The sequence below is a fragment of the Manacus vitellinus genome, unplaced genomic scaffold (assembly GCF_001715985.3).
Source record: "Manacus vitellinus isolate BGI_N305 unplaced genomic scaffold, ASM171598v3 scaffold_17_pilon, whole genome shotgun sequence".
NCBI classification, from domain to species: domain Eukaryota; kingdom Metazoa; phylum Chordata; class Aves; order Passeriformes; family Pipridae; genus Manacus; species Manacus vitellinus.
The window spans coordinates 14,565,556-14,589,709 of NW_021939256.1; the positions used below are offsets into that span (position 1 = coordinate 14,565,556).

At 37.0% G+C, this 24,154-nt stretch overlaps 1 protein-coding gene across 2 annotated transcripts in view; it reads right to left on the reverse strand.

Moving 5' to 3' along the window:
* Positions 1-3,350: 3,350 nt before the first annotated feature.
* The window catches only part of CTNND2 (catenin delta 2), a 244,047-nt gene continuing 223,243 nt past the window's right edge, over positions 3,351-24,154 (reverse strand). For both annotated transcript variants that reach the window (XM_029958914.1, XM_029958913.1), the window contains exons 12-15: positions 17,087-17,213; positions 12,829-12,960; positions 5,926-5,999; positions 3,351-4,547 (exon numbers count right to left, since the gene is read on the reverse strand). In XM_029958914.1, the coding sequence (XP_029814774.1) occupies positions 4,287-4,547; positions 5,926-5,999; positions 12,829-12,960; positions 17,087-17,213 (594 nt within the window). In that variant the 3' untranslated portion in view covers positions 3,351-4,286. The remainder of the gene's footprint in view (positions 4,548-5,925; positions 6,000-12,828; positions 12,961-17,086; positions 17,214-24,154) is intronic.

The following is a 24,154-nucleotide window of genomic DNA, read 5'->3' on the forward strand; positions in this document are numbered from 1 at the left end:
AGAGTACTAAGCAGTCTCTGCCCCTGTGCCCAACATCTGCTGGCTGAAGCTGGAAGTGCCTGACACTGACCTGTGACTTCCCTTTGCTGCTCGCTCCCACTTTTCTAGGATAAAGCTTCATGTGCATCACATTGCTGCTATTAAATGTTCATTTCATTAACTTGTTGGTAATATTTGATGATCTTGGTGCATAAAATCTCTTGGGTCCATTCCACTGATAGTAATTTTGGATGTACATCTGCCTTCCTGAACAAACTCCAAACATTTTTAAGCCCTTTGTTTGTTTCCCCCCTCTGCTTTGGATTGCTGTCTCCATCTCTCCTGCTCCTCCCCATGATGCAAACAACAACATTAAACTCCTCTCTTTCTGGCTACTGTCAGGAGAGGATGAGTAACAGTGATGGAGGAACTGAGGAAGTCTCCTTTACAGTGCATTGGCTTGTACAGTCTGTGCTGTGCCAAGATACAAAAATTTAAGTCAGCATTTCTGATTTGAATTGTAAGTCTCCCTGGCAAGATGCTTCTACAGGCTCATGCAACTCAGGAAACAATTATTCCTGAGCCTTTACATGCACTGCACGCTGGGATTCCCAGCAATGCACAAGTAAATCAATGTTTCACTTTTCGTTTCTTGGCTGTGGTCTATGCAACCTGTGGCCAAGATCATATTTTTTACAGCATATTCCTAACCAGTGGCACCAGCCTTGAGGTTTTCAGGGTTTTTTGTAAGTGTAGATAAACTCTCTGCAAGTGGTGGCAGCTGAGCTCTTGCAGCCATAACAAGGGGTGAACTGGGTGTTCTTTTCAAAAATACCTTTCCCCTTGGCTGGCTGTTGTAGAGTAGGTTGTGGTCATCAACCTGGTGCAGAGGGAGGGGGCAGTGAATGACTTAAGAGCTGAAAGTAAGCTATCTGATTAATATTTAAAATACACAAATGGCAAGGATTTGTTTGCTGTGTGAAGCTAGGCATCAATCTATGGAATCAACTTCTGAGTTTAAACATACTGCACTATGACCAGCGTTTCTCCACAATACAGTAGGATTTATTAATAGAAAATACGTCAATATGAGTTTGTCTTTGTACATGTTAGCAACATGTACAGTGAAACACATTTTTTTTTCAATCTATATTGTTATAAGTCTTTTGTGTTATCTGACATAACCATTTATATTTTGGGCTTAAATATGTTATTTGTCAAAATGTACTTTCAGTGTTAATATACCTTTAAAATCATAGTTTATCTTTTAAATATTGAATTCTTTTTTTTCCCTCAAATCAATATTGCTCATGTTAGTGCAAATTTGTTAATCTTGAGATAGGTTAACCATTCCTTCCAGACCATAAACAGCATTTAATAAAACAGTGAGATTTATATAGCTCTACACAGCTGAACAAGATTCTAATACGAAGCTTGTTAAAAAAAAAATCCAACATTTTACAGTACATCAATTGCATTTTATACATTTTTTGGGAACAGTTTTGTTTCTTCTCTATTTCTGTGTGTGATCTAGTACAAGAATGAAGGGAACAGCAATAGATAATGATACTTTCCTCAATATTAAAAAGAATGCATCATATATATCTTGCTCAGTATGGCGGTAGTGTTGGATTTCCAAGCCTGGAAAAGAAGCCAGGTAATTCAACACCTTCTCAAAACTCAGTACAGCAAGAGTGAATGTTATCAGTCTGAGCACTTGCCACTACAGAAGAATGGAAACAAACCAACACAAAGTATAGACAAAAGGTATTTTATGTCATGTCATCGATCCAGAATCTCTCACTTGAGCAATGGTCAACATTTGACTCCAAGTAATTCCTAAGAGGAGCTGAAAGAGGGCAATGTGGGCATTTCAGTAATTTGAAGAATGGATATATATTCAACTTACAATAACCTCCTGTCCTAAGAACTTCAAACATAACAATGCATCCCCTTAGCCTGTTGGCAAACCTGTGTCTGGAGAACTGTACCAGCCTGGTGTTTATCAGGCAGTCAAGAAGAACTTCCAGTTGCGAGTGACATTTTTATTAAAAAAAAGTTTTTATACTGAAAATGTGCTTTGTTCAAAAGAGCACTGCAAATGTCACTTATTAAAATCAATGTAATAAATAAAATATAAACAACCTGTGTCCAAAACTATGAATAATATTTTTATCTACCTCACTATACATCTGGCCCACTGTGCCCCTCCCACCCACCCTTTCTTAAATTTTTTAAAAATTTTTTTGCATGCGATTTTTTTCCCTCTGTTTACTACAAAGAGCAAAGGTTACATATCGTACACTGGGAAAAGCTGCCAAAAAGATTAAACTATAGTCCTAGATTACTGATAAATCATTTCTACATCACAATACCTGCCTGCATGAACTACTCGGGCCGCATCCTATAGAGTGAGAGACTTCTCCCCCTGTGCACAGCCAGAAGTGTGCCAGGTGATGTTAAGACTATTACAATGACTAATCACAGAAATGTTTGCAACCTAAAACAAATTCCTTATTTGTAATTTAAGCAATTTAAAACTACTCCATTTGTGGTGGGTCTTATACTCTGAAAACTGTATGCTGAACTGTTACCTGAATCACACAAATTAGAAAATGCTTGATTCTTTTCTTTCCTTCCAAAATTACAAGAGCTAAAATGAATATGCCAGTTCTTCTGGCCTCCTAGCCTAGATAACTTTTCTTTTCTTTTTAAATTAAAAAAAAAATCTGTCCCTTACATTTTTTAGAATTTTACTTTAAATGCACAGATATGGTCTTTATTTCAGTATTTGAGGAATGTGTTCTGAGTATTGGATTTTCTTTTTGGTATGGGTTAAAATAAATGATTGTCCTAATGGTTCAGGAATTGGACCCTTTTGTAGTCTAAAGAGTTTGAGAAGTCCAGACTTGCGTCTGTTGGGTCTCTGTTTTCCATTCCCTCAGGGAGATGGCAAGATCAAACTCTGCCTTCCTTGAGCACTTACTGGTTGGTGGCTGGAGAGTAATGAAATTTCCTCAAGAAATGCTATTTTAATGAAAATGGCACCTAGGGGTGATGAAGTTGGAGAAAAAAAATTGGTTACTCCATCTTTTGTGAGCATGTGGTCTAACAGTGTTGAATTTCTATCAATGGTTACAAAAGCGAGTAAGGGAAAGCACATACTGGAGTTTCCACTGTTTAAAAGAACTGAAAATCAAACAAAAATTGAAGCTTAACAAGGAGAACATCAGATGGAAAGAAGTCTTACGCCACGCAAACACACACTCAAGTACACGCACACAGAATACTATGCATACATGGACACACACAAGTAAGAATGTGTATTTGTATGGTAGGTTCTTGGAAATAGACATTCTTAGCAAATATGGATGACAGATCAATTGTAATTTATTTTCTTTTAACACTGTATCATCATAAAGAAAACTGGTATAAATGAAAAAAATCTATTTCAAATATCTACATCTAAAATTTTAGGCAGTGAAAAAGCACTTCGTTGACAAGGAGTGTGGAATGATGAATGTTAGTTGTCAGAAATTGCTGAATGCCTTTTTTTTTTAGTTGCCACAAACAAATTCACATATCAGAACAAACAATACTGCTAAATATTCCTTTTTGTTTTTTTTTTTTCATTTTTTTTGATTTTTTTTTTTGTTAAAACGCACCGGGGAAAAGAAAACAAAAAACTGGAAATTCATACATCTTTCAAAATTTGAAATTGAAGCAATATTTAGAACCATAGATGAAGAAACACTGTGGCATTGGTGTAATATACACAATGCACCTTTTTTTTTATCTGTAATGTACATCAAATACTTTACAACAATGCATTAACAAAAGGCAAGAAATATCTTGCTGTACAGAGGAAACCCCAAATGCAACTTGAAGCCTAGATTCACAATGAATGAGGATATTAAACAAAGTGTGAGAAGCTGTTCCCCATACAGTATGTATGCTGCTCAGTAACTTGTGCTTAACTCTTGACCCACATCCACTGTCATGTTCTTCCTCCTTCCTTCAGACACATTCAATATACAGGACTGAACTTTAGACTCTACAGGCCAACAGTAAAGTTGCCCCACACTGTAAAATATATATATGTATATATATATTTCTTTCTAATTACTCCCAGGTTTAGCCTTCATATCTTTTAGCCTTCTAAAAAAAATCTCTTAATTTTTTCCATACTGGTTATCTGTGCCTTCCTATGGAACAGGCTTTAACAAACTAAATTTGCAGGAAAAAAAAATGTCTTGTGGTATGCATGCACATGCACAGTTCCTGGAGCTTTTGTATCTGCCTAAGTCTCAAACCCAGGAGTCGGGAGAGGCTGGATAGTGGCTTGTTTCATAGTTAAGTTCACTATAGGGACGAGCAGCTGAATAGAAGTCGACGTAGTTGCCAGTTGACTTTAGTCCCAGGTGCATGTTGTATTCACTTGCAGGTGGACGATGATGCACTTGGTCCTCAAAGAAGGACTCATCATAGTTTCTTGTTGAATTCTGAAATGGTTGATATGGTTCATAATCTTTTCTGCTGGGCTCCTGTGGAACTGGCTGTGTTGAAACCTGAAAGATAGCAACACCCACAGCTTGTTAGATACAACTTATTGTGGGCAACAGGATGGAAGGAGTAAATCTTACATATGTTCATTGTGCTTGAAATACAAAGTTGTGCATTATGTTAACATCTGCTCAAGGTATTGCTTAGTAGTGAATTAATTCCACAGCTCTGCCTTGTCATTTTATTTCTTTATGTGCAATAGTATTATTATTATTATTCAAATATATTTATTATTTAATATTATTGCTGCTAAAGATGCTGCTTTATGTCAAAAGTAGTTTATGCAGCATAGCTTATAGTTACTTTCATAGCTACAATCTGTGTGTAACTGGGAGCTATATAATGCAAATATTGGTAACCAAAACTCAGCCTTGAAGAATTTGAATGGAAGCAACATACACGTCAAAGACACTAAACATTTTGCAGCTGTCTTTGACAGAAGTGAGATTTAGGGGGCAGGCGACACTGTATCCTTAAGAACCATTTACAGTCTTCAGGACAGTCACATGAGAAAATGTCAAGCAAAGTGCCCTGAAATGGGTTCTTGTGTTACTGTTAAGCAGAACCATCTTCTTACCACCTCCTCAACACTTCAAGTTGACAATCTTGTGTTGTTGTACATTCCAACTAGTTGCCTTGAAACTGAAACGTTTATGATAAGCAGGAAAAAAAATCTCAGATGGTTCCCTAACCTAAGGTTGCCATAAAACTTTTTTCATATAGCCCTAGTGAATCTCTGTTTTTATAGTTGGGACTTTATTAAAATTTGAAATGTATAAACACATTGCTGACTATCTCAGGAGACTATCTTTCACTTTACGCCACCTCTATAAGTTTGGGTAGACTTTGTGATTGCAAAATAATGTAGCCTGTCAATCTTCATAAAGTCATCACTGCAAATATTGATTCTCAGACACCGATGTCAGAAGACTTTGAGGATCCTGCTGACTTTGCAAGAGTTAGTAATGTTCCAAGATGACAGGAGCAGTTGCACTGCCTAAACTCTGCAATATTTGTTCAAAACATGCCTATATTGGACTCTATGCACACAGTAAAAAAGATTGCTTAAATTCACTACCTTTCACAGTCCCACAAATGATCTTACAAATTTGGGTCCAATATTAGAACTGCACAAGTGAGCATAACTACTCTACTTTCTATTTCTAGTATCGCTATCAAGGTGTACAGGACTTTCAGGACCTCCATTTCATTTCATGTATTCAAACACAGGTGTTTAATTTGAGCATAAGAGAAAAAATCTACAGGAAGAAGTCTGATTGTATGTGATTTTTTTAATTTGTGATATTTTTCTTCATTTTCATATAAGATGTTGCACTGGTCTTTTGCCATCTGGAACAGTAACATTTTAGTCTCTGTACTTACCTGGTTATGTTTGATATCTTCAGCAGGTGCACCATACGAATTCCTGTACAAAGTTGAGATTCCAGTGTTCTGAGCTGGAGAGAGAAAAAAGGAAGGAAAAATCAGGTTTACCAAACATACTTCTTTGGCCTCAAAGGGAATTCTTAAGGTTTCATTAAATACATCATACAATGTTGGTTTCCCACACACCAAAGTCTTTAAAAGCATCTGCAGACTTTTTTCCTCTCACTAAACAGTCATCATCTTTGCTTTGGTGTACATACATGTCCTTGGTATACATTTATTAATGCTGACAGGCTCTGTCACGTTCACATCAATCTTGTGTGCTTCATATATATAAATCAACAAAATAATTTCATATACAGCTATCATTCAATAATATATTTCAGGTTAGAGATGGGATTGTATATCACACATATGCTAAACAGGTAGCACTTGTAAATATTGAGATTGAGAAACATTTCAGTTCTTTCACTTCAGTTGGATGATGTGGATTAGTAATTATTAATTAATATAGTAGTGATTTTGCTACTTCATGAAATTATTCATGCAAAAAGTGGTTAAATGCAAGTGAGAAAGGAGTTATGCAAAAAAGTAATATGTAGTTATACTGAAGAGGTCTTGCTAAGGGGGTCTGAAATCCATGACTACTGTCACTGTTGTCACTTTCTTCTCAGATGTCCTACTACTAAAATGCACAGACAAAACTGAGATCTGAGTTTGAAATCTGAAGTAATTCTAAAGACAACGAGGATATAAAGATTTAGTTTTGCAAAAATTTATTTCCCACTTTGTCCCAAAAAATCCCTTACAAAAAGCTTAGAATTTTCCTTGCAAAGCTGACTTCACTGATCACTGTGATTTGGCTATCTAGCTGAAGCTTACTTTGTTGGTAGGACTCAAAAGATTGTAGCTATTTCTCATATTTAAAAGACCATGAAGGCAGCCTTTTGTGTGGCTGCTGCATGCTATTAATGCATTATTAACTTTCCAGACATGACCAATGATTGGATGCTGTCATGAGGACTCTTACTACAAAAGCACAGACCTGAAAGTAAAAATTGAGTAGTTGTCAATCAGAGTCATCAGTGGAACTGAAACATGTTGATTGTGACCTCTCTTATGTCCTTGCAATGGTATAAAACCTGGAGGCACCTCTGAGGGCTAGGACTGAACATCAGAGCTGAAAGCTGGGTATGGGATCCATGCTAGTCACATCACTAAGAAGAACCACAGTTACCGAAGGTGTAAACAGTCTTTCTTCCTTTGGCAACATGCTAGCATGGACCCCTGCACGTAAAACTGCCTCTACCTTTCCCCTCACCACTGCACCCTTTCTGGAGAAAGGAATGGCATGGCCTTCACTCAAAGTTGACTGGAACATGCCAATTCTGATCTTCACATCAGGGATGGATTCCTTGTTGAAGGTATAATGTTTGTCAGCACTGTTCCATGTTGCTTCTTTTCAGATCTCAGACGATGTTGTTAAAGATCTCCAGCATGTTTGTGAAAACAGGATAAAGACTGGGCTTATATGGTGGAGTGATAAGATCTAACAGCTAGAAAAAGAGATTTTTCACTTCATAACCATTAACTGATGGGGTGAAAAAAACTCGTGTCTTGAAGAGCTGGATGCAATTAGTAAAAAAAGTGCATAGTCTTATGTAAGAAATAGGGAAGAGCTCTGGAGGCCATTGGTATTAGGAGTTCACATCAGCATTGCTCTTTCTGGTGCATCTCATGACAGCATTACTATCAGAAATATAACTGACAGATCTTTCCTTGATATCATCTTTTTTATGCCTTTTTTTTCCTGATTTTCTTGCTTGCCCCATAAGTGCTAGAAGAACTTGGGTTACACGAATTCCTCTTATCATGATCTAAAGATACCCAGTGTTTCAGCTATCCATTTTGTGAAGTCCTAGATCTTGAAAAAAAGATGAAAGCGACTTTCAGTGTGTTGGACTGCCATAGATGGAGGAAGAACTTCTTGTAACCACCTTGTTTTCATGTATACAAATTGCAAGATAAGCAGGTTTGATGTTTCATGCATGCAAATTTCTAGTCAGACAGGGCAACATTGTGCATGGTTGTTTGATGTCAAAAGACTGGTATAAGGTGCAACATCTGAGGGTTTTATGAAGAATCTGATGAAAAATAGCAAACTGGACACATGCTAGTTTGTACGTTGTTTCTGCAGGCAATCAGAGAGACCTTAAGAGGAGGGTCACGACCCTTCCATACAGATATATAAAAAGGCATATGGTACATATGTGCTGCTAACAGCCATGACTATCATAAACCCAGAAATAGTTCACAGTTGGTGCACAGCTGTCCAATGCACTCTTGTGACATTTGCACTGATATGGTCACAAATGTTATAAGCCGGATGGAAGATTTATGGTCTCCCAGATCCCATATTCTGCGATGGAAAATGGATAATATCAGCTTATGAAAATAGCTGCAAGCTCTGCATTGCTGATTTCATTGCAGTGATGTGGATGAAAATTCAAACAACCTACTATTCTTTTCTTAATGTAATAAAAACAATGAGACATAAAGTGCTTGAAAATAAATGCCAAGAGTTCAAGAATAAGAAATCTTGGCTTAGGCTATCTTAGAGGTTGAGATAATTCTGTTTCTGGAGGAAATGTAAATGAAGCAATGTAGCTGCTAGCAGTGCATGCAGCCCTGCTCCAGTACCCGCTTCTGAACATGCAGGTGGCATCCCTGGGAACTCCATTTCTGCTCTGCCATGCTTCAGTGAGCAGTTGACTTTTGCTGTCCAAAAGCAGAGAGTAGATATAAAAGAAAGAAGAGAATGAGCTAGATGAATGGACAGATATTGTGTGGTTAGTATCTGATTTGCCCTGTTAATATTGTGTATGTAAAACAGACAGAACGAGAGGCTAATGAAATAATTTTCTTTTTTAAAGCACGGTAAGAGAAGGGGAAGGAGTAAAAGGAGTAAGAAATGGAGATTTTCTTGCAGCCACACTTCTTTGCAGAGATGTGAGAACTGTAGCTGCAGATGAAATTAATTAAGCAGTGATCAGTGTGAATGTTTATGTATACATTTTATGCATTATTTAAATATCCATACATGATAGTACTGAAGACATATCTTTTACTAGGTAAAATTGTGAGAGTTCTGAAATGAGTACTGTTATCAACCTGCAGTGCTTTGTGGTTGCATTGCATAATGAACAATACAGAAAAATACCTTTCTTTCTTCCCCTGGGCAGTTTTCAAAGTGATACATGTTAAAAAAAAGTCATATAGTTCCTCACAGGAGTCTTCTTTAAAGCTGACAACAGCTTTGAAAATGACGTTACTCGGTGGTTTATGTGATAAAAATGTCACTGACCAAAGTTATCCTCATATGTCCCAGTCACTTGATTCATGATGTAACATTCAGCTTTCAAATGTTGTATTTATTCTAAACACATTTACAGACACTTTGAAATAACAAGATACTAGCCTTTTGCCCTCAGAAACACAAACTGATAACAAGAAAGGAGAGGTCAGCTGGCTACGTAGTCATCCTCCTCTGGTATTTCATAACCTGCTTTTTCTGCTATATGCAGCAGGTGTCCATTTTATAAAATTAATTTCAGGACAGTAAAGGAAAATGCTTCTGCGCCTCACAAATCTTAGGTAACAGAGATCCTCGCCTGTCACTATCACTGGCACCTTCCCACACAGTGACAAACGAGGTAAGGTCATGAGAAAGGTTACAGGGTATTCTGGTTTCTTAAAGCAATAATAAGTTCAAGTAGCCTGAGCACCTATAGCTATTGTAACACTTGATGGTTCTGAATGTGTTCTGAATGTGCAGGGAACACTTGTGTTCTGAGTGTGCAGGGACCTGCCAGTAAGTTTAAATAATAAAAGTAATGATGATTGATTCTTTACAGCCAAAAGAAAAATAAACTAATCAGAAGGTTTTTCTGCAGCTGGAAGTGAAGATGCAGCGTGTAGACTATGATGCACATATTAGTTCAGTGAGGGAACTAAGAAAGTAAAAGAAACTTCAAAGGAGTCCCATGACAGTATACAGGAACCTTATCTTCCCTGTTCTGAAGGAAAACATCATGGTATAGATGATATTATCACATACACATTTAGTTCCCATTTTTTAATGGAATATAACAGTTTTTGTCTTAAAAATATACTTTAGGTGACAAAATTTTATTATTGCTTATTATTATCTACAGAGAGGAGAAAATGTACAGTAAATATAAAAGGCCTCATAAACCCGTGAAGAGAGCAATGAGAACTTTGATATTGTGCCTCTAGTTTTTTAGCTAACCCTGTGAAATCAATATAAGTTATCATCTTCAGCCAAACTGTGTACTTCATAGTTTCTTCATTTTTCCCAGAGGTTTCCTGACAACTCCCCACAACGGCAGGAAGCCAACATTTCTACTTTGAAAATCCATCAAAAAACCTTCATTTCAGTCCCAGTCAAGAGGTCATTAAATTTTTGAACTATAAACTGAGAAGAGCTTTGGAGAAGAGCATGGAGACAGTCATGGATAAATTGGAACTACAGCTGTGGCTCTACATTCTGTATAAATCCATAAGTCAAAGAAAGCTCTATGTAATACATCAGCTTAGCAAAAAAATAGAAGAGCAGATCAAAATAAGTATATGCCAGGTGAAACCTGAAAAAACATTCATCTAAGTCCCATCTAAGTGGATGTATCAGTTGCAATGCACTGTCTGATGCACAAAAGGAAACACAGACATTGCAATGAACTTGCTACATGAACTTATATGAGGCCATTCAGTAAAGTAAAAATCTCACAAAAATCACAAACACTGATTTTAGATTTTTCTTTAATCAAATATTTATTATTTAATGAGCTACAATTAAGTTACACAAATGTCATGTTGAATGTTGATGAGCAAGACTCCTTCTGTGATTTTCTTGTGTTCTTAAAATGGTGCTTAATTTGAGCTTAGACCAAATGAGCAGAGATTTGGTGATCTGAAAGAGAGAGAAAGTTATTTGTTAATTCCATATTTATTTGTACATTGGTCATGTAAGATTGTGAAATATTATTACATTTTTTGATTCAAATTTAGTTTTGTTTTTTTCCTCACTGAGCTCAATAGCTGGAAAGACAGTTGATAGCTGAGTGTGATGCTGAGAGTTTCAAGTTTCCTTATTAAAAGCCCATCCAAATAATCAATAGAAACAGACAAATACAAGGCAATATTAAAGGAAAACACAATGCAAAAATCAAAGGGGAGCAAAGGTTGCTGGAACATTAGAAACCTCATAATCTGAAAATTATATTGCAATAGAAAGGAAACAAGGGAAACAGGAATGGGAGAAGAAAAACCCTACAGTAAAAAAACTAAATGAAAAGGGATGGGGAAAATAAAAAGCTAATTTTTTTTAATGTGTGGAGGGAGACAAGACTATCTTCAAGGAAACACAAATTTTCAACATGGAGACACTGCTTTTGGTGAACCTTCTGATACAATTTGCTAGTCTAAATTTGCAGATAGATCTAGAACAAAATACTAATGTTTCTGCCTTTTCCTTTTCAGCTTGATGCTGTTATTCCTGAGATTCACCCTTCATGGGTCCTTGACAAATGGCTGAAAAAACTGCAGTCCCATCCTCCATAATCAGACAAGTAAGGACCACTCAAGTGTTTTAGAGAACTACCTTGTGCAGTGCCTGTGAAACACTCAAAACATTACAGATACATAAAATGCAGTACCTTGACTGAATCTTCCGCACTCTCCCGTAGGACCCTGCAGAAGCCATTCAGGACACTCCTAATTCCTGCATTTTCCAGATGCTCTTAACTGTCATTCGTCTCTTCAGATTTTCACTTTCATGCTAATTAACGTTCCATATTGTATTTTCACACAAATTCCAAGTCCGGCCTTCAGGTTTTGCTTACACAATCACATATGACACAGTAGATGCAGTATGAGTATCTTCATATCCTGAATACAGTCTTGGAAGCTAGTATGGATGGTTTGATGCTGAGTCAGCATGTTCCTGGTGTCCCCAGTGAGCTGAGGAACACAAAGGCAGCCCATTCTGCCTCTGTGGAAGACCACTGGAGAGGGCTTGGGAGAAGGTAACAGGCATTCAGAAAGTGCAGAGTGACTCCTCACTGTGATTTTTTTGCTTACCCTGAAGCAGCATTTGGAGAAGAGCACACCATGATGCTTGGCACTATATAAATGTGACAAAATTTTCAGTAATGATTATATAAGCCTTGTACAGTGGTGATGGAGACCAACATGTATTTTGCAAGAGAATTCATGAAGATGTGCAGCACTCGGCAAAGCACTCAAAATTTTCTAATTACTGAAATGCTAACAGGTTAATGAGCTCACCAGGGAAAAGAAGCCTTCAATGAAACCTGCAACAGATGCCACAACATACAGAGAAAATTACTGCATTTAAATCAGCCCAGCTGAGAAAGTAACTTACGAACAGGTAAGAAAGAACTTTACGAACAGGTACAAATTTCCTAGGAATGACTGATACACAAAATAAGCTAACTGATCCCAGAAAGCCATTCCCTGCAAAAGACAGATGTTAGGGATCATTGCACATGCTCAACTATACCAGTTAATTCAAAGTGATCAACCAACTTCCTTCTGAAATGAAAACAAATGTAAAATTGAAAAAGATAAGTAAAATTTTGTTTAGAGCCACTCTTCTGTGAAGAAACATAGTCTTTACATATAATTTTCACATAGCATTGTATTCATTCAAATATATCTTCACTTGTATTTCTCGAGGTGGCTAAAACTTTGGAATCAACCAAAGCAGGTTGACTCTATTCCAGTAAACCCAGCCAAGCCTATAAAATCAGTGGTCTATCACAGATGATTTTTACATATGCTATGCAAGCATAACCTCACCTGTCATGGTGTCTTTTCTAGAAGTGTGTTCTCCCTTGTTTCCATGGTAAGTGGCGTTGGTTCCAGTTGATTCATAGTCTGTTTTTCTTTCTTTTAGGCTGATCATTTCCCGAGGTGAGGCTGGGGCACTTGCTGGATGACAAAAATGGATTTTCTTTTTTTTTACCATATATGACTGAATGTAGTGTCTAACTCTAGAGCAAACATTTTAGTAAAGTTTATAACTGTTAGCATTCTAACATGGAACTGATTGAAGGAGCACTACCACATTATGGAGGAAAAGAAAAGGTGCTGTTATTTCAAGTGCAAGGCAAATCTATTCATTGGACAATCAACTGCAAACATAATTTTCTCTCTGAATGTTTAATTCTTTTTACTTGCATCTAATGTCTAAGACAATTATTATGGAAAAAAAGCACAACAATATTTTTGTTTTCTCCTTTTGGTTTTCAATTTCTTTAACTTGTCAAAACTTTCTGGTAAAGGCACTTCCATTTTTTTCCTCAAAATGGTTACTTTATTTCTGTTGAAAACACTGTTAACTTTCAACTGTGTGGAAAAACCCTTATAAAATGGTTTATTCGCTTTTCTCTTGAAAATAAATAAACCAATTAAATTATTCTATTTGGTGAAGGAAAGGAAACAAAGGAAAGAAAGGAAAGATGTTTTTTTTATAGAAAACATAGCAAAGAACATCTAACACTTTAAGGTAACTCAATTTCTGTCTTTAAATATCTATATATGAACAACTGCCATTGAAACAACAACTGCTACTTTAACCTATTTTTATTAAAACGAAATCCTTCATCACCTATTCTTATGGTATGGCTAAAAGGAGGAAAGTATATGTGATGAGGAAAAGAACTGGGTTTTATACTCGAGTCTCAAGCACTGGAGAATGTGAAGGTGATCAGTGGCACTAATCATGAAGCCTTAGAGCTTGGGATGCTTAGCAATAGGAAAAACATAAAGGAAAAAAATAATGGTTGTCAAAACTGACTTCAATCTAGGTGTTGGTAGATAAAGTGCACTTTCCCTGTTGTGGAGGGCAGGAGAAGGGGTACAAGGTGAGCAGCAGAGCCCCCCCCAAGCCTTGTGAGGGCAGAGTCACGCAAAAACCCCTAAAATGCTGGTGCTTCCTTTCACATACTCCCCTCTCTCCACCCAGATATTTGCTGTGTCAAAAGAACCTCAAAAGCAGTAACAATGTCTTTGTTTAAAAAGAAGGAAAAGAAAATATTTAAAAGTGTGAGACAAACTCATCTGTGAAGCTTGACCCTGAATTGTATCTTTCATCATCTCTAAACCGTGTTATATTTTTAGTTAAGGAACAGAGAAGCATTTGTACTAAACTAAGGAGTAGGGAAGCACCAGTAATATTGAATTCTGCTTCAGTTGGTTATGCTGGCCCTGGCCTCTAAATTTACAGAGCAAATGTAGGTGATAGTTTTTTACGAAGCCATTAGAACTGAGAATTGCTTTTAAACTGTTTGTCAATAGTGATGTAAATCTAAAGCTCATAATCCAGCAGATACAAAGAAGCATGACATTAAACTACCAAATCAGCCCATGGCAGCTTGAGTCTAATGGGGAACAAACCAGAATGCAACTCTTGAAAAAGCTAACTGAGGGACACATTTTGTTTCATATACCCTGGCAATGATTTTAAACACTCTGGTGTCTTGAACAAAATTGACTGATACAGAAAAAACATCTCTTTCTGTTCCCTGTGGGAATTATCTCTCTCTTCCCATGGGAGGACAACTGCTTTAAGGCAAGCATTAAAATGCAGAAGCAGACTCTTGCAGAGTTTTTACTGGAAGCAAATATAAAATCATTGGTTTATACTGGACTGAAAACTGATATCATGGTTTTCTCTCTTATTCTTAAAGGGCACAGAAAAGAATATAGAGCTCACTACTCAAGTTTAAGCACGTTATCACCAAGTCCTATGCATGGATGGGATGTTGAGAGTTCATTTACTTCAACTCTTTACCCCAAGGTAGGATCCAGTATCACAAAATAATTCTTGACAGATTTTAATCTAAAGCTAAAGATCTCTAATGACAGAGATCACATAACTGCTCCAAGCAGTCTGTTCCAGTGCTTTCTTTCCCCACTGTTAGGAAATGTTCCCTGATGTCTAGTCTGACTCCATGCTGCTCGTTATTTCCATTTGTCTGCTATGGAAGTAGAAAAAAGTTCATGCCGTTTCTCTTCATAGCTGGCTCTTATGTGTTTGAATACTTGGTGTGGACCTCTTCCCACTGTCCCCATCTCATGCCTCTTTTACTTGAGTTAAACAAGTACAGTCCATTCAGTGTATTCTCCTATCCTGATTTCTCCATCTTCCAATTCATATGTGCAACTGACTAAAATCCCTAAATCATTTCTAAAGAACTTTCATCTAGCCAGATATTCTCCTTTATTTGTAAAGGACTAGATCTTTTTTTTTTCCCTTTGAACATTATCTCCAGTTTCTCAGGATCAGACTGAATTTCAATAATGCCTTTCAAGGAACATGAGTTTCTCCCTTCTGAGGTTTATGCGACCCACAAAGCTAACAGGCATCTTTTGCATATTATCTGGGTCATTACTGAAACCACTGAAGAGTACTGGACCCAGGTAAACCTCCAAGCAAAGCATTCTTCTATTTTGGCAGTAAGCAATCCCCTTTCTTTGTGAATGGCTTTCAGTCATGCCATTACCACACATGATATTTTCTGGACTGTTCAGTAGCTTGCCCTAGCTTACCTATAAAAACATTTTGTGAAAGAGTCTTACTGATTACAGTAGATTGTACTTACTGACTATTCTTTCCATAAAGTGCTTTAAGTATGTTTTAGCAGGCATTCAGGTCGATTTAAGAAGAACAAACAGTATTGAATCAATGTTTTTATTTGATATGGATACTACCAGACACGCAGCAACTTACACTACTATTTAAAAATAGATACTCCCAGAGCTAAGTAGTATCTTATGTTCCTACCACCTTTGAGGTGCTCAGGTTGTGATTATTTGTTCCACCAATTTTCTAGAATGACATTGAGCTGACCAGTATATAATGATATCGGCTCTTCTTCCTTCATAACCAGCCACTATTATTTGTCCTTTCCTAGTCTTATAATAACTGATGATGGCAGTAAAATTTCATCCAAAAATTTAGAGTAACAGAAGTGAGGAGACAGTTCTGGCAAGAGACAAAACTAAGATGTCAGGGCCAGACATTTCAAGTACTTTGCACTTACAGTCAAAAAGAGATTTTGGAGAAGAAAAAAATGGAGTAGCAGTCCTTTATGGACTTGTACAATGACAGATTTTGAAAACAGAATAGCAGCTTTCACTGTACTTCTGGCTACATTTTCAAATCTCTGTGGTTGTTCTGCAGGACTAAAAAGCAGCTTCTAGACAATTAGCAAAACAATTTTCTTAAAACCCAAACTACGGCACAGTGCTAATGACAATAATAAGTTTGGCCAATTTTAATTCTAAACTCTTGGTGTACCTTTGGAATGACAGCATTTGATTGAACAAGTAGCGAAAAATCACACTGAAAGACTGACAGTTACACTCTGTTTATGTTAAAAGTTTTTCACTGGGGATGGCTTTATCTAATCAAGGTACATTCTACCTTAGAATAAGATGAGGGGAAGATTACCTGATGTGTAACTAAGTAAATAGTGTAAATTACACTATTTACACTATTGCATAAGTTGAGATTCATTGAGTTGATAATAGCTGGTGTAAATATGCTGTCAATTTTACTCGAAGACCTGTAGCCAAACTTCTGTGAAAACTGACATATGCATATGTATGCACACATACCCAGAATAAAAGCTGACAAAAAGTAATGTGGATCCTTCAACTTCTGCTAAGTGTGCAGAATGACCATAAACAACATAGTGGCTTTCATGACTAGCAAAGTGAGTTACAGAATTTCCTTGTGCTACTAATGGACACCATTGCCCTTAGATGGAATCAGGTAATCCCAAAAACACGTCATGAGAATTCATAACGTGTTTGTTGTGGAATATTATTTCTGCTGTAAAACTTTAAAAGGTGCTAATAATAAAATAAAATAAAATAAAAAAAAAATCCTGTTTTGAACAGATAATTTAGGTAAGAGTAAAGAATATGCTTTGCGCCCTTCCACCACAGTTAAAAATAAATCCAGATGTCAGTGACATGGCTCAAAGAAGAAAAATGATAGTGATGGATTACCTCTGACTTTACTTCAGTCCTGAAAACCTGCTCTTACCTGAGCGGTTGTTAGGAGACATGCGCACGGGAGAGATGGAGGGCGTGCGTGATGAAGAGTACGGTCTTTGCCGATCCCTTTCTATTGTTGAAGATGAGGCTACAAAGTGATACTGTGACCATCCGTCCTGCAACATCAAACATCAGGACAACAGTCAGCGAAAATGCCACACAGTTTCCCATGTCAAGTACAGAGTATTTTCCGCTAGTATTTTCAGCACGGATACACAAGTAGACTACTAACTTCTTCCTGCCACTGGGTGGCAAATATTCTTAGTGGTGCAGGATACGATGTGCTGACTGTACTGACACAGCAGGAGAAAAAATAAAATGTAGAAAGTTCTATAAAATTAACACATTTCAGAAATACTCCAATTCATGACAACTTTTTAGGCTATTTGTTTAATAATTTTGTCTTTTTCCACACCTCTATTTTCACACTGCAAATGGCATTCTGGCTTGAAGTCACTTCCATTTTATAAGGAAGTTTTGGAGTAGAAGATAGGAAAGCCCCAGGATTACCAAACTGGACATCTATTTAGCTTAGTTATACTAACTGCCCATTTCTTCACACAAGGGAAAAAGAATCAATGCAATTTTCCTTGTTGCAGTTTTCTCGAAGGTGTACAGAAAGAAATTCTATTCCTTCTATTTAAAACTGTTGTAATGGTAATGTATTTAAAAAAAGGAAAGAAACAAAGTAATACAAATACTAGAAACAGCTAGTTCAGAAATAAAAAAGGAGAGTTTGAGTAATTCTTGTTTTATTCCTGCACCATAATGTAATGCAATAATCCAAAATAACACATTTTTAAAAACATATTATAGTCTGAAACTATCACAAGAAAATAAACTGACTTTTCCTACTGTTCTTATTAAATGACAACATTTCAAATGCCTTCAGTATTAATAGATTGCAACCGTCTTTATCACTGCTTAATGTTAAATCTAAATCAGTAACACTGAGTTTTCCCAGTCTCACATAGTTTTAAAAATGCCTGCTTTCTGTTGAGTTCAGTGGAAATTGAAGCAAGCACCTGGTATGGTGCTAAACAAAATTTTTGTAATGAAATGCCGAATTAAAAAAAATAAGCACAATACAATATTATTATAATTTATTGTATTATTATTATTATTATTATTATTATTATTATTACAGAATAATCATTCACTGTTGGAGTAGTAAAGAATGTTACCACTCCGTACCTCAGCTACTCCAGACATCCAGCAGTGAATCCCACCCCTTCCCATGCTCTGCCTTTGCTCAAGGCATCTCTCTGACCGTTCTTTTCTGCCCACAGATACCATGGGCACCTAGCTCTCAGAACTGCAAGAGAAAATGTCTTGAAAATTCCCTTTCCAGTAAACTCTTAGGAAAGAGAACTGAGCAAGGGTGTGACACAGCAGGAGGAAAAGAGATACTCATGACTATTATAGAGGGAAATGTTGTAAGCAAATTCTTATAGACAGAGGTGACACCTAACTACAGATTCTGAATGTCCATACTCCTCACGTAATGCATTTGTACTAATGTGTGTATCTCAGTCGCAATTTCAAAGGGAAAAATAAGGAAGATTAAAATCTCGGCTGGGCTTTTACAGTACAGTCAGAACTTTCCCTAGAATCAACAGTGACTGTCCACTGAGAGATCACTCATGTTTAGGACACCTGCTCAACCCAAAATTTCCTATTTCCAATCTTTCCAATCTATATCCAGTCTCTATAGAGAGAGTTTCTATACAAACCATGCCCTCCAAGCTGGAAGGAGGATCCATGAGAATGCAAGAAAAACAACTGTAAAGCCCTAAATTTTTAAATCAATTTGGAAACTATTAGAAACTTTTCCATATATATATATATATATATACACATACACACTATATAATATGTACATGTTTATAAAATACATGCATTTTTAATAGTTTATAGCAATAGACATAATAGTTTATAGCAATAGTTATGATAAGTAGCTTAAGTCCAATAATCTTATCCAAGCATTAAGACTACAAGGATCATACTTAGCATTATTTCTGTATCTCCGGTTCATCATAACTTGTGTGGTGATTTCTCTACTATAAAACTGAAGGAGCAAAAACATGTGAGAAGCCCATGCCTTTATTCTGCTGAAGAAAAATGGTTCCATTCTTTCTCCTTCTCCAGGGCCAGAATTTCTTACCAGAAAGGTGATTCTCTATAATTCACTCTGTTGTAGTTTTCTGATCATTTATTTTCTTTTAAATAGACTGAAGAAGAGGAAGAAGTGGACAGACTTTTGATTTGATAAAAGGAAAAGAAATAGACTACTTATTACTTTCTGCCTGCAAAAGGAGGAGACATCAGCCATGCTTACATAGTGATGCCAAAAAGGCAGAAGTATGACTGCTCAGAGACAGTTTTGGGTCTTTAAGTGGCAAAAGTATTTATTTCGAGCAATGCTGGGGAGCTCTCGCTGGACAAACTAGCTCCAAAGTTTATCAGTGAAAAGTCAGACAATTTATACAATTTTCATGAGTGATTACAACATCTCTACATGCATATTCATTTAATTTCACAATCTAATTATCATATTCATAATAGGCAGGGTTTAGGTGGAGCTTGAGGCAGAGTCATCCTTTTGGGGAAATCTTTGGTGGTCATTCTGGTCCTTCAGCCTCATGAAGGGTCGTCTTTCTACTCTTCTTCGTCATGAACTTTTCAACTTTTCCTGACTAGGTGCTGGGGGCTTGTGAAAATCCCTTGACTCAGCTCTTTTATCTCCCCAGATGTCCATCCTATGACTACTAAGCTGACCTTTCTGTTATCTTTTATTAGAACAGAACACACCAGATGTAGGCAGAGCTCTCAGAGCAAGGTACCACTTTTTCCGTCTCTGCTACCCCTTCACATTAATGTTGCATTCCTCAGTGAGGGTCTGTAGCATCTTCCTCAGAGCAAGCATTTAAAATCCTTGCTCTGTTTCAATAGTGCAAGTCAAAAATGCTTCCAGCTTTGTGGATCTGGATACATCCATGGCGAGGTATACTCTCCTTTCTCATTCTTGCTTCCCCCAAGTAAAACCCTGGTACGTGGTTCAAAAAAAGTGATGTGAAACTTCCCCTAAACATTTCTTCCTGTTGTCTATTCCATATGTATTTTTACATTAATATCTGCAGCCTGGTTCTGATGGGAAGTGGATGAAATAAATCCCTGATACCTGCACTGTCCCATGGACTCTACAGGAATAGCATATGGCACCCTTGTTCTGCAGAATATCAAAAGTACTTTGTCAACATTGCTTCCTCAGAAACAGCATTGCTGGTGCCTCAGCAGCAAGGGAGCTATATTTGAGATGCTAGCACGAGCACTCTTTTGTGCAGTGGATGTTTTTCCTTCTTTTCTTCCCTGCAAATTTTCATTTTTCTCTCTGCTGACAGTAGTGCTTATAATGAGGTCTTCAAATAAATTCTACTACAAAATCCCAAATTGGCAAGCCAAACCAGCTCAATAAAACCAGTGAGGCAAACAATAAACTCTAACACAGGGGCTGTGGTGACTTGGCATTGCTTTTGACTAAACAAGGCATACTACTATCAGTGTATAATGATCTTCATGGTATTTTTCAACAGGTTGTGGGCAGCTCACAGTATTTCAAAACCTGAATACTTTTAAGTCATCTATCTTTAGCTCACTTCTGTTGCAAGGAACAAGCTTCTTTCCTTGTAAAGGTAAACAGTTTGTAACGGATTTATTAAAACTATCCCCATCAACAATTCCAAAAGCTATTAGTGTTAAATATTGAAACTAATTTTTAAGAGCCTAAAGGGGGTATTTTCAATTTAATGGCGATATAAATACCACCTGACACAATGGCTGCTTTCATTAGTTTGTTTCAGGTCTACTGCCTGTAATGAAATGTAATTAAATTGATTTGGGTACTTAAAGGTACAGTATATAGCAATGTCTTGTAGAGAAGAAGGCTAACTCAATAGCAAAGTACACAAGACTTATTTAAGAAACCAATTTACCAGCAAAATGTGATCTAGGAGAGGAAGAGTAAGACAAAAGGATCTGACAAACTGGAAAGAAATTCAATGCAATTCTGTCACAGTCTGGGTGCATTTGTTAATCAGCAGTAATTATTAACAGGTGGCAACTGCACACTACAGGAGGACAGAGAATGACCAGAGTACAGAAATACCATTATACATCCTTATCACCTCTTCCAAGGATCTTCTACTGGGCATTTGTCTATATTTTGACTATAATGAATATATCTATTATCCCTCAATTATACTTGATAAAGTCCAAATGTTAAAGCTTGATTAGCAGTGACATGTTTCTGATGGTATCTTCTTGGGAAAGCTGCATGGATTAAATTTGGGATAGGAGCTGAATGATCAATGTAGGAAACAAAAGTGATATTGTAGTCTTACTGATTATCTTTTACTGGGCCTAAGGAATGAACAGGTTCTTTGTGCTCTTGCTCAAGTTTAAGTAATTTTGAAAATAAATAATTTGCATCAGGACAATGGGAAAATAATTATTTTGTCAGGGTGACTAAACTTATTGTGCCAAACACCTATTGCATGTGTCTTATGAAAATATAATTTGTTTTTATTTTCTTTTCTTGGTATGCTTTTTGATTTTAAAATGTAGTGGGGAAAAAAAGCGCCAACCAGTTTTCTGTTGTGTTTGCAAAAATTTCAAATTTTCAGAGCTCTCTGGTAGCTGAGTTTTTGATTTGAGGAGCTGATTTGTGGAGGTGGATGGTATCAGACATACCATTTTCTCACTTGTAGTACAGTAACATTTTGAGGGCTGAATTAAATTAAACCCTGATGGGAACTGACATCAAGTTGACCCAAGAGGGAAATATTGCTCCTGCCTGAAGAATTCTCAGATGATAGAGGAGCGAGGTGGCCAAGGAATTGGTGGAGACAGGGATGGTGTGGTGCCTAGCCTGGATGGCCTCATGGCATCCACCCAAAGAGAAATGCCACATCATAGGCACACAGCAAAAACGAAAACAAGCCCTACACTCTGACTGATTATGCTGATCAGCTGCTTAGAAGACACTGACTTGAAAAGCACAGAGTGGTCTAGAAAAGCTGTATGATGGATGATATCTGCATGCACATCAGTATCTTCCTATGTTAAAGAGCGTAATCTGCCCTGACTCCTGGCCACAGATGTCCTAAGATTGTCACAAAGAAAGAGAGCAACTTCTTGCAAACAGAAAAATCCTACTAAAGAGAAAAAATAAAAATGATGCACCAAATCCAATAACAAAACAGACAAACCCCCCAAAATTATAGAAAACGCTGTATTCTGCCTCCCTCGAGTTTACAACCACTCCAGTATGCAACTTCTTGCTTCAGGTCTGAACCTGTTGTGACCTGATTTAACAGACATTTTACAGATGACTTGAAGCACACAGGACCAAACTTGCTTTGTCATCCTACTTCCTTAGCTGTAAGCCAGCTTTTTACTGGTTCCAGGATATTAATTGTAGTAATAACTGCTCCAGTTATAAGCTGTAGAAATGTGCAGTTTTGATAGGCAACCTCTTGCAGGAATCAGTAACTAGACCTGCCATGATGTTAGAAGTAGGTGATACAACAACAAGGCACAGTGCCTGTAAGTTTGTAACACAGGATCTATTCACTTCGAAACTCAGACAGGCACTGCCCTGAGTTGCTGGTGTTGCTTCCTTCACAAGCTAAAGCACTGCTGTCAGGTTAAATGAAACATTCTGACTTGTGTGCACCAGTGTGACACTGTCTGGAATAAAAGATAAATCTGATGTGAATTAAGTCAAGGCTCATCAGACTTACACAGGTCTGGGCAATTCTTCACTGGGAATTTGTTGTCATGACACTAATAAGATATAGCAGAAATTAGAACTGGATCAAATAATCTACATACATTGGCATATGAAAATTATGTGTGTGACTTGACTGTAGTGAGGAATCTAAAATGGTCACAAGGTTGGGGTGATCCACGTACATATCTCATGAAGCTCTTAAATGGGATTTTTGAAATAATGCAGATTAAATGTTCATCAACAACCACCGTTACTTATCATTAGGCTTTACAACCTGGGATCATATAATTTTTAATACAAGAGGAAGAATAAATACATCTCCCAGTGCTTCTCAACAGAGGTAGCAAGCCTGACTTCTCCTCCTGTGCCCTCTTCCACGGCAGCAGAGGCTAACCACCCCCCACCAACACACCTGAACAGTGAGTGTGCACCACTGAAGCAGGTGACAAAGAAATGTCAGCTGCTGAAGGAGAGACGGAGAGATAGCTGTTCTCTAAAAAAGCCCATGCCTTTGTAGTTGAAGCATGTTTACTTGGGAAGAGTGGTTTCAACTAAATTCTATGGCTTCAAAAAACTCTAGGAACACTCTTGAAAGACAAACCAATTAGTTTTAGATAAACTATCTAATTTAAAAACAAAGATGTTCCTTCATTTTTTCTTTGAATTTACAGTGTCAAGTCCTATTATCAGTAAATGACTCCTGAAAGGACTGTTCTCGCTGAATTTGCTCATGTTGTTTCCACAAAAACTCAAAACCAGAAAAGAATTCCTGGGCATTGATCTGCTTTATGATGTATTATGAATAAATGTTATTTTACTGACATCAGTTATCCTGCAATACTAAGCAGTACACTGACATTTTTACTCCTAGAATTTTATCTTTTGCTTCCAAAGTGGTGAGATAAGTTGTTCAAGAGAGGAGTAGGGATTGAGACTGGAAGATCCTGACATTCTCCCAGCTTACACATCAGCAGTTGCTTTTTGGGTTAAACCCTTCATTCTGGAGTAATTTCAGTGGCTTCAAAAGGGCTGCTGACTTCATTTGTTCTGTTTTCCCTCCTTTCCCAAACAATTACGAGCCAGGTCCTCAAAATCAACGGACACGAAGTAAAGACACAAATCACTGAAGCTCATCTTCATTTGAGGATTTTAGTCTTTGTACTTATAGTTTCATTTTCACAGCTTATGAAAGCCAGAAGATTATTTAAAACATAGAAATTCTTCAAGTTTGGGAGATTTAAAAGTATTATAATGATTTGTATAAAA